The 11,636-nt window shown below is 44.2% G+C and overlaps 1 protein-coding gene across 1 annotated transcript; it reads right to left on the bottom strand.

The window, feature by feature from the left end:
- Positions 1–231: 231 nt before the first annotated feature.
- LOC310690389 (uncharacterized protein) lies at positions 232–10,311 on the bottom strand. The gene is made up of 2 exons (XM_083469211.1): positions 9,981–10,311; positions 232–2,631 (listed from the first exon to the last, which is right to left on the bottom strand). The coding sequence occupies exon 2, from the start codon at positions 2,629–2,631 to the stop codon at positions 1,405–1,407; it is 1,227 nt and encodes a 408-aa protein (XP_083325337.1). The 5' UTR covers positions 9,981–10,311; the 3' UTR covers positions 232–1,404.
- Positions 10,312–11,636: the final 1,325 nt, after the last annotated feature.

The following is an 11,636-nucleotide window of genomic DNA, read 5'->3' as shown; positions in this document are numbered from 1 at the left end:
CTTCCAGCTCAGCCGCTTCCTCCCATTCGCCCATCTCAGCGGGAAGGAAAGGGCGGCACCCAGAGGCGGCTGAACGGGAAGAGCTGAACGGGCGGAAGCAGCGGCGGCGGCATGGAGGCTTCCTTTGCTGCCCAGGCCAGAGGCTTGCCGAGACAGAGGACGATGCCAACGCTGCCGAAGACAAGGTGGTGTTGGCAGCTGCGGCGTCAGTGTGGGGAGTCCTTTCGGGAGAGGGGGTCTTTTCGGTTGGTGCTTTTGGGAGAGGGTGGGTCCGGCCCCCCACAAGGTCTGAGGGACAGTGGACCGGCCCCTTCCTGAAAAAGTTTGCGGACCCCTGGTAAAGTGCATGCAGTAGCTGGACTTGCGAACTTATGTGAAGTGGGCGGCAAACTTGTGTATAAATATTAGCTGGATGTTGGGAAAACAAGCCTTCTCTGTAGTCCGATGTTCTTGGTAAGGTAGCCAGGTGAAAAAGAGAGCCCGGCTCCTGCACCATTAATAGCGGTTGTGAAATGGCAATTTCTCCCTCTTTTTCACAATTGTCAAAGGTCTAGGCATTCTGTCCCATTTTTCTCCTGGCTCCTAGATGTTGACCATGTTCTTATTGGCTGATTTAATTTTATCCTTATTTTGTTTCTTTTTGTCTGTTTTTTTTAAAGATAGATAGATAGATGATGGATGGATAGATAGATAGATAGATAGATAGATAGATAGATAGATAGACAGACAGATAGAATTTATTATTGTAGCTTATGCCGCTTCTCTCTCTGTCTCTCTCTTTTCTAGTAAGTCACTCTCAAGCCATCTTCGGAAAAGTAGCATTTATTTGCCCATAAATAAATAAATAAATATTCTAAGAAAATAACTTCTGGGCTCGTTGAGTGAGTTACCCGTTAGTGACTAAATAATTAGGTTGTTTTTTTTTAAAAAAAAAGGTATAAGATTATTCTAATCCAAGAGAGGGATTTTACCATTTTCAATCATCCAATTGTCTAAAATTCAGAGCACCCTAGACCTGGAGTGCGGGGCTTGCACCGCATTTTCATGTGTCATTTTGATCTTGACTCATTTTGTCACTATGCGCACGGTAGCATTTGAAATACGCGATTCTTTAAAAAATAAAAAGAAAGGTTGGCGTGCTGTCAAGACACGGTGCAGGCAAAATCCAGAATGATAGTGGCCCACGCCCTGGAGTGAAGCCCAAATAGCACCCCACTCAACCACATGAGGGCCAACCACTTAAAATGCATTGCTGCCCCATTCTTCCCTTCCTCAGTTCCTCCTCTTGCGCCTTTATGATGCCCCTTGAGGCAGGCCGCATTTCCCCCGGTTGTGTGGCAAGGCCAGCCCTGTGGCAATCCTTTAAGGTAGCTCTCCACTTCCTCCCCATCACTCACTCCCACCCTACACCCTCCTCTTGCCCCACATCTCATACTTCGCCATATATTTTACCCCCTTCCCTCCTCCTGGGCTACCTCGGCCCCTTTTGGACCCAGGCCTCACTGGCTCTTTCATTTGCATCATCCCAACAGTCCAGTTCTTCTTTTCCGGCCCCAGTTCTATGTCTCCCCTTAGCAATTTCCCCTCCGAATCCTCCTTGGTGGGCATGGAGCTCCGGCTATGCCCCGCCTCACTACCCTGGAAGTAGCAGGGGCAGTGCCTATTCTCCTGACAGCCGCAGGCTGCGTTTTTGCCACCACTGTTGCCTTGGCGGCAGCAGCAGTTCGCTCCCTCTGTCTGGCACCTGCATCCCGATGGTCCTGCCGCACTGCAGTCACTGTGGTAGCCATATGCCCCTTCCCATCCCAGGCCATCGCCCTGGGCATTGTGACATCCTGCTCCGTTACGGAGACAGCCGCGTTCCCCGGCCTCTCTATCACAGTTGCCGCAGTGACCGGCCGCGGGCTTCCTTGTGCCGCCACCGCCGCTGCCGCCACAAAAACCACAGGCCTGCCCGCCATGTGAGGCCAGATAGCCAATGCAGACGCAGACGTTGGCTGCCGCGCAAAAGGCCAGAACCCACAAAATGGCCTGCTTGTCGGCTCGTCCGTTGAGAGCGCACTGGGCCGTTTCGGGGCATACTGGGTTGTTCGGGCGGCATGTGACGATTCCTCGGGTCATAATTGGTAACTGGAGGCCAATGAGGGTCCACATGAAGCTCAGCTCTATGGCCAAAATCAAGACTATGGTGAAGATGTAGATCCCGTATCTCCAGCCGCCAAATTGAGGTTGGCCAACCGTTTCGCAGCACCCAGTTTCTCCGGGCTTTGGTTCTGCTTCCCCAGGCTTCCCGGATTTGTCCGTCGTCGAAACATACACAAACTTCATGAGCGCCACAGTGAAGATGATGGCGATGAAGTGGAAGGTCCAGAGGGCCGAGACGGGGATGGGGAACAGCTGGTTATAGCAGAGGACCGAACAGAACGTCTTTGCATCGCCAGTATCTTTGGGCCACTGGCAAATCATATCTGTCTTGAGGGAGTCCCAGGGTCCAAAGGCAAAAAAGAGAGTAACCATGCGGAGGCCAATGAGGAAGTACCATGGATTGATACCCTGGCATAACTTCTCTGCAGACAGTACCCCAATCGTTGGCTGGAAAAGCCGGGAAATTCCCCCGATAACGGCCGCCATCTGCGAAGGCAGGAAGTACCGGTAAGTCAGGATAAAGAGGAAGTTATTCAAGCCTAAAGAGGAGGCTGCAAGACTCCACTTCCCTTTCTCTTGTATTCTCTTATTCCTCCTATCTCTTATTTTTTAATTAATTTATTTTTTAATTTTTATTAATGCTTTTGAAGTTTATAGATTTCACTAATTTTACAATCATTGTAGCATTTCAAAACTTGACTTCCTTACTCCTCTTTCTGCGGTTCCTTAAATTTATTTTTAATATCTTCTGCATATCCAAATGAACTCAATTTGCTCATTTATTCATCTATGTTAAATATGTACTCTTATAAAACTGCAGGTTATTACAATAATCCTTCCAATGTTCGTATCTATTTACAATTTATCTGCAAATATTCAATAAACCATTTCCATTCTTTTATAAAAAATTCGTTATTTTGATTTCCTATTCTTCTGATAAGTTCTTCTGGTAAGTTCTATTCTTCTGCATATTCCATAAGTTTTTGTATCCATTCTTTCTTTGCTCGGACTTCTGCCTCTTAGCATTTTGGGGTGAGTAACATTCTTGCCATTCTAGTAGCATACGTTAATAAGTTTCTATACAATTTAGGTAGTTCTGTCCCTATAATTCCCAAAAGAAAAGCTTCTGGGTTTTTTTTACAAACGTTATTTTAAATATCCTTTTCAGTTCATTATATATCATTTCCTAGTAAGCATTAACCTTACTACAGGACCACCACATATGATTAAAAGAACCTTATTTCTCTTTACATTTCCAACACTTACAGTGGTGCCCCACAAGATGAATGCCTCGCAAGACGGAAAACTTGCTAGACGAAAGGGTTTTCCGTTTTGGAGGTGCTTCGCAAAACGAATTTCCTATGGGCTTGCTTTGCAAGACGAAAATGTCTTGCGAGTTCCTGCGGGTTTTTCCCCTCCCCCCCTTTTTCTAAGCCGCTAAGCCGCTCATCAGCTGATCCGATAAGCTGATAAGCCGCTAAAAGCCGCTAAAAGCCGCTAAAAGCCTCTAAAAGCCGCTAATAGCGCTAATCCGCTAATCCGTCAATGGGCTTGCTTCGCAAGACGAAAAAACCGCTAGACGAAGAGAATCACAGAACGGATTCTTTTCGTCTTGCGAGGCACCACTGTACTTGATTTAGATTCATACATTTTTGCCAATTTACTCTTGTGTTAGATACTATCAATATATCATTTTCGTATAATTTTCTCTTAGACAATAACATGCTGTAAATTTTATATCCATATTCCACAATCGTTCCCATGCTTCCATGTCTATATTATGACCAATATCTATTGCCCAATGTATCATTGAGGATTTTACTTGCTCCTCCTTTGTCTCCCATTCCAATAATATTTTATACATTTTACACAGCACTTTTACATTACATTCCAACAGGTCTCTCTCCAGTTGTTGTTCCCCAGATATTTGTTCCTCAAACAAATTTATTTTGAACTTATTTTGAAATTCTAAACCTTTGGGATTCTTTCCTGGAATCCTGGATATCTCCCTCCCTCCCATTTCCACATTCTTCCTGCCTTACTTTGTTTCCCCTTACTCACATCCTCTTTCCCAATCTATTTTCCATAAATATATATATATGTATATTGATAAGGTTTCTTACCTGCCCTTCACCATAAGGTCCCAGGGCCGGTTACACAATAATAAAATATAGAATTATAAAAATAAAGCCATTACAATTAAGTATGGTGGTGTGAGATTTAAAATTGACCCAATAATAATAATAATAATAATAATAATAATAATAATAATAATAATAATTTATTATTTATACCCTTCCCATCTGGCAGGGCCTCCCCAGCCACTCTGGGCAGCTCCCAACAGAATATTAAAAACACGATAAAACATCAAACACTAAAAACTTCCCTAAACAGGGCTGCCTTCAGATGTCTTCTCAAAGTCAGATAGTTGTTTATTTCCTTGACATCTGAAGGGAGGGCGTTCCACAGGGAGGGTGCCACTACTGAGAAGGCCTTCTGCCTAGTTCCCTGTAACCTCATTTCTTGCAGGGAGGGAACCAGCAGAAGACCCTCGGAGGAGGACCTCAGGCTGAATGATGGGGGTGGAGGCGCTCTTCAGGTATATAGTTAAGAGGTATATAGTTAACAAGTATATAGTTAAACATATAACACATGTTTAAACAAAACACCCTTGCCTGCGTGTGTGCTTTGTTCCAAGGCCAAGTTGTGTGTTAGGTGTATTATAATACTTTACAAATCAGATAAAATTTATACAGGCAGCTACTGCACTGGCTGCATCCCTGCACTATACCTTCAAAGCACATTTTACCTCTCAGAAAATTCTGGGTGCTGTAGTCTCATAAAGGTTTATGGGAATTTTAACTTTGTGAGGGGTACAGAATTCCAGCTTGTGAAGGGAAACTGACAGAAACGTCAAGAAAACGGATGGGGTCTAGTAGAGAAAAATTAATTTGGCAGTTTTCTAAACCATGCCAAAGTTGAAGTTACTGTTAATTAACTTAATTAACAGGCATCTAATTACTAAATATATTAACACATGAGATATGTTATCTCTCTACTAAAAGCATTAACATGTGTCCAACTCCACCCTTATCTGACTTCTCTTTCAGATGTTAGGCTTCTTGAGGGCAGATGCCTGTTTCTTTTCGTAAAACTCTGAACAGAGGAGTTTTCGTAAAACTCCTACATAGATGGTATGGTGCAAGTAAAAAGCCTAAAAATTATTAAATTCTTTGGGAAGGAACTGGGACAAACTTTAAAGGACACACATGGCAACACATTTATGCTATGTAAATTGCACGTTGTGGTGGTATGTTGATCAGAAGAAATGTTGCATATAAAATGCAGGCAAGATGCTCTCAATACTAAAAACTTAAAAGAAGAGAATAAAGTTTACAAATACAGATATTTCTTTTCATTTGTTTGGCCAGGGGGCGGCTATGAGTTTCTGTGACCAATGTAACATGCTAAACCTATTTAAGTTCCATTGTTCTAAGCTCATTTGCTTTTGTTCCTAACATAAAAAATTCTGGTGCTATAAAGGGCCATTAATCTATTGTCTAGTTTCTTGGAGATCTTTAATGTTAGAGAAAGAAATAGAGAGATTCTGAGTCATCCTGCATGTCAAGCTTCTGGCTGCTTTATTCACATGTAAAATGCCATTTTGGAAAAATAATGAATCTTTGGGAAATTATGTTTAAAATGACATAAAACATGTTAACTATGTGTGAAAATGAAAAATGGATCTGTCAGTTGACATTTTCATGGAATTACTCAACACCACTGCATTTCAGTTACTTTCAGGATCAGGCTGTGCGTATCTAATCAGAACCAAAATATAACCTTTAAATGCACAGGCTTAATTGATCATCTGAGTTATAAAAACCTGTAATAAAGTAAAAGGTTGACAAACTACACATGTTAAACCCCTTCATGGATCACTGCCTTGCCGTGGCAAAGGGGCTTGAATAACTCAGAGAAGCTATGAGCTATGCTGTGTAGGGCCACCCAAGATGGAGAGGTCATAGTGGAGAGTTTTGACCAAACATGATCCACCTGGAGCAGGAACTGGCAAGCCACTCCAGTATCTCTGCCAAGAAAACTCCATGGACACATCTTAAAAATTTAAATGTGAACTGAATTCGTTCCGGAGTTCCGTTCTTAACCTGAAACCGTTCTTAACCTGAGGTACCAATTTAGCTAATGGGGCCTCCTGCTGCCGCCACCGCTGAGCGATTTCTGTTCTCATCCTGAGGTAAAGTTCTTATCCCGAGGTACTACTTCCGGGTTAGCGGAGTCTGTAACCCGAAGTGTTTGTAACCTGAGGTACCACTGTATTGCAATAAATTAATAGCTCCATAGATACAATTGGATGTCCATCTGGAAACTGATTTCCCCCCTCTGAATCTATAGTCATATGCCCCTTCATAGTTTAGGTCAGGGGTCAGCAAACTTTTTCAGCAGGGGGCTGGTCCACTGTCCCTCAGACCTTGTGGGGTACCGGAATATATTTTTTGGGGGGGGAATGAACGAATTCCTATGCCCCATAAATAACCCAGAGATGCATTTTAAATAAAAGCACACATTCTACTCATGTAAAAGCATGCTGATTCCCGGACTGTGCACGGGCCAGATTTAGAAGGCGATTGGGCTGGATCCGGCCCCCGGGCCTTAGTTTGCCTACCCATGGTTTAGGAACTATTTATTTCCTGGCAGAAGACCATTTTTGCTTGGAGTTGCAACAGCAGCAACACTGCAGACCGGGGTACCATGGGAGCGCCAGTGTTATGATGCCCACAGGAAACACAAGTAACCTCTGTCATTTCTCCCGTTGACAGTTTTCCAGCTGTCATTTCTGCCTTCAAAGCATTGTCCATGTGCAGCAGGGAAGCTGCGATGAAGGCCGATCCGATAGGGCAAGGGGGGGGGGGACATTGCCCCACCAACTTCAATCTGCCCTCAGCCAGCCCCCAACCTGCCTGCCTTCTTACTTAACAACCAATCTGGGGCATAACTCTTGTCTGTCATCGGCTCTGGCTGTACCTACTGCTGGCAGCCTTCCACCCTTCCAGTCCCCAGCTGCTAATGCAGCAAAAGAGTTATCTGTGGCCCTCCAGTCGTTGTTTGACTCCAGCATCCATCCATCTTTTCCAGCATGGCCAACAGCCAAGGATCGTGGGAGTTGGAGTCCAACAACACCTGGAGGGTACAGGTAGGATTGGTGGCATGTTAATGTAAACTGGAGCACAAAGTTCTGCAAGGGGTGGGGGCACCCTCTAACTCTCCATCTGCCCTGCTTGTTTCACCATGTTTGTTTGTTTACATACATACATTGTTACATTTTTAACCCACCTTTCCCCCCAGGAGCTCAAGGTGGCAAGCATGGTCCCCATCCCAACCTATGTCCTCCATTTTGTCCTCACAGCATCCCTGCGAACTAGCTTAGGCTGGGTGACAGTGTCTTGCCTGAGGTTACAGAGCAGAGCTTTCTGGCTGAACTCCCTGGACTCCTCTCAGCCCTAGTCCGATATTCTACGCACTACACCACAGCATGTGAATGGGCTGGAGATTATTTATTAAAGTTCTTTCATAAAATGCGTATACCGCCTGCCTAAGCAAAAAAATTACTGTATTTTTTGCTCTATATGACTCACATTTTCCTTCCTAAAAAGTAAGGGGAAATGTGTGTGTGTCTTATGGAGCGAATGCAGGCTGTGCAGCTATCCCAGAAGCCAGAACAGCAAGAGGGATTGCTGCTTTCACTGCACAGCGATCCCTCTTGCTGTTCTGGCTTCTGAGATTCAGATTTTTTTTTTCCTTCTTGTTTTCCTCCTCCAAAAACTAGGTGCATCTTGTGGTCTGGTATGTCTTATAGAGCGCAAAATACGGTATATTAGCAGTGCCAAAAAGACTACGTTGGCCTCAATAGGCAGGTAGTTCCAAAGTGCAATGGGAATATTTCCTCCTCCTTTCGGAAGAGTACTGGGTTATCTGTAGCTTCGGAAGCAAGAAGAATTACCAACATTAGAAGAATGGAGGATGAAACTAATGGACTACGCAGAACTAGACAAGCTAACAGGAAGGATCTGAGACCGGTGGGACCAGAGGTTTACCGAAGACTGGACTAAATTTACGGAGTATTTGAAAAGTATTTGTGACGATCAGATTACGTTTGTTGGATTACAAGAAGTTCTGTGAGGAGTAATCTAAGAAATATTGTAAAAATGGAAAGGGAGAAACGATTTGTTGGAAAACATAAAGGCAATATTAAGTTAAGAATTGCAGGAGAAATAATTAAGACGGAGGATTATCAGAGGTGCTGAAGGAAGTCCAAATAAGGATATGTGTGTAACAATTTGTGTGGTATGTCTTTAAAATTTTGTATGTTAATTTTTTATTTTTTTTAAAGAGTTATCCGTAGCTTCAGAGCTTTCTGCATTGAGTTTGCCTGAAAATACTATGAACTGATACCATCATGAAAATCAGGGGGCACAGAAAGGCAGGTGAAATGTAAGAACATTCGCCCTTGCTGATGAGACCAAAAGGTCCAGTTAATCCAAACATCTAGTTAGTCTAGTTAGTCTAGTTAGAACATCCAGTTAGTCCGAACATTTCTCACAGATACCTCTCAGAAGCCCACAAACAGACATGAAGACGATAGCCCACTCCCGGCAAACTTGCAGAATTTGAAGGAAGGCTGCCTGCTTCTGAACTTGGAAATTTCAAGTCAGGACTTCTCCACACCTGTTTCCCTGCTGCTTTCCCCTGGGGAAACCTGATCTTTAGCCCTGAATTGGAGCAACTGGATTTTCCGCAGATTGCTGTTTGTTCTGATTTAGCATTAAAGAGCAGGTTTTCCAAGGGAAAGTGGCAGTGAAAAGGCAAAACCGCTTGGACCCCTACCTAGGAAGCAGAGAGCTGCTTGGACCCATGCTTTCTAGGACAAGTGGAAGTGTCCTAGACGGGCCCAAAACACCATGGTTCATAACCACTGATAGCCCTGAATCCATCTAACCAGCATTTAAAACTGAGTAAGCCAGTGCAGTGACCATCACTGCCCCATCTCCCAGCAGAGAGCTCTGCAAATCAGCCTTGAGTTTTGCGAAGAAAAAGGACTGACTCCCTGTTGCCCACCCGGATTTTATGCGGACCTCCAATGAAGCTGAATGTTGGAAGATCTGGGACAGGAAAAAAGAATGGACTTCTTCAGAATTAATATTTGGGATTTGCTCTCACAAGAGGCAGCGGTAGTCACCAACTTGGACGGCTTCGAAAGAGGACTAAGCAAAGTCGTAGAGGACAATGGCTACTAGCCACAATGGCTATGCTGTGCCTCTTCGGGTTGGGGGCAGTGTATGCTTTTGAATGCAAGTTTCTAGAAACAGCAGGAGGGGAGAGTCGCCGTTGCACCCGGGTCTTTCTCATGGGCATCTCACTGGCCCCCTGAGAGAGCAGGATGTTGGCTTAGATGGGCTACTGGCCTGATTTAGCAAGCTCTTCTTATGTTTTGTGCTCTAGTTTTATATGAGAAGGAGAAAAGCCTCTTGCCATCTACTCTCTTCCTCCCCATCTATAAAATTATTAGCCTCTCTCCTGTCTCTCCTCTTAGTCATTCAGATTCCTCAGTGTGAGGCCTCCAGGACTTTTGGACTACAACAAACACATCATCAGCTACCATGGCTGCTGGAGATCCGTCAGAGCCAAAGTGTAAACAATCAGGTTGGCACCATGTTGGGGAAAGTTCTAAGATCAAAAAGGACATCTCCTCCCTCCCTCACATTGCTCTGGATGTTCAGCGAGTTTCCTCCCTCCCAGGTAGAGGATTGCCTTGGTACCTTTTTTGCTCAAAGATCCTTCTCCTTCCCGATGGTTGCGCTCCTTCGCTCCTCTCCTCCCTCTGAAGCACTTAATCTCCCTATGAAATATGGCTCCACCCTGTCACCCTTAACTCTGCCCAAGGAGGTAGCCAATCTAACTAAATTAAACTTTGAACTGGAAGAACCTGCTGCCAGGATAAGAACTCCCACACAGTCCCAGCCCAGATGATCACAGCGTTCATAGGTTCCCAGTGGGGAAACCCCTAAACCTGCTGCGCAGGCTTGTCCCTTGAAGAGGACCCAGGTGTCCTGTGGCTTGCAGCCCTCCTGGCAGAGTTCCTCTACCCTTAAAACAGCTGCATGGCAACTCTATTGAGGGTCCAGAGTCACGATGCCAGTTGGCCTTAGGGAATTGCAAGAGTTCCAAATTACTATGGTAACTAGGGCAAGCGTAGTGGAGGCCTTCTTCCACTGGAGCAGACCTGCGCATTAATGGGAGACACCAATGTATTACTTTATTTGACAGTGACGTTTTATGGATGCTAGAGTAGTCCCTTAACTGCTGTTCTTGCCCTTTGGACTAGAATTAATGACTTTGGGAGGGTAGCAGGTCTGGTAGTTAACAATGCTAAATCAGAGTTCATATATCCCTGCCTGCGCAAAAGCAAATCCAACAGATGTCCGCTGAAATTCAGCAGTTTAAAACATTTTGGGATCCCTTCCACAAAAGAGATTAAACAACTTCGTAAAAGGGATTATATGGGTTTGTAAACTGAAGTGCAAAAGGACCCGTCCCAAAGGAAGAAACAAAAACCTTCTTGGGTCGATAGGAATGCCATATTTAAAATGACACTGCTTCCCAATTTCTCGTTATTTAAAGGCTCCTGATAGAGATTCTAACCATGAATTTCAAAGATGGGAGAAAATAGACTCTTTTACTGGAGGAGAGGGAAATAGTTTGCATAAGTGAAGCTGCTCTATATAGAAGTAGCAGGAACTGCAGGTTCAGGGTACCTAGCTTGAGATTGTACAATGATGCCTTTCAGATCCAGCAATTGTTCAAAGTTATCAAAAACTGACTGGAAATTCATTGAGTTAGTACAGAACTTAGCCCACATTATCCTACCATTAGAGCAATCCCTTTTTTTACCCTCAGTGAGAAAAGATCTCCAAGGGATTCAGAATCAGTTCCTTCATTCAGCCCTCAAAGTGTGGGGCACTTGGGCACACAGACTAATCCCTGAATTATCTCCATGTTTATCCCATTTCTAGATCATCCACAATTTTGTGACCCCTGTCAATACAAGCAATATAAGGAGTGGGGAGAAAAATACTTAAATACTTAAAGTGGTACCTCGGTTTACGAACAGCCCTGTTAATGAACTATTCGCTTTACGAACTCCGCAAAACTGAAAGTAGTGTTCCAGTTTGCAAACTTTACCTCGGTCTACAAACGGTAGCCAAATGGTGGAAGGGCACCAGCGGCAGGAGGCCTCATTAGGGAAAGCGCGCCTTGGTTTAAGAACGGATTTGGTTTACGAACGGACTTCAGGAACAGATTAAGTTCTTAAACTAACATACCACTGTACAAGATTTGTTTCACAGAGGTAAGCATCTCTCAGCAGTTAGATAATTTGCTGGAACCTTTGTGAGCCTCATAGTCTAGAAGATGCT

The sequence above is a fragment of the Podarcis liolepis genome (assembly GCF_965112155.1).
Source record: "Podarcis liolepis genome assembly, chromosome: 13".
Classification (NCBI taxonomy): Eukaryota; Metazoa; Chordata; class Lepidosauria; order Squamata; family Lacertidae; genus Podarcis; species Podarcis liolepis.
This window is presented reverse-complemented; position numbering and strand designations above follow the sequence as displayed.

Coding starts and splice junctions, on each gene's coding strand:
- LOC310690389 (XM_083469211.1), bottom strand. CDS start 2,631: ATGGCGGCCGTTATCGGGGGAATTTCCCGGCTTTTCCAGCCAACGATT.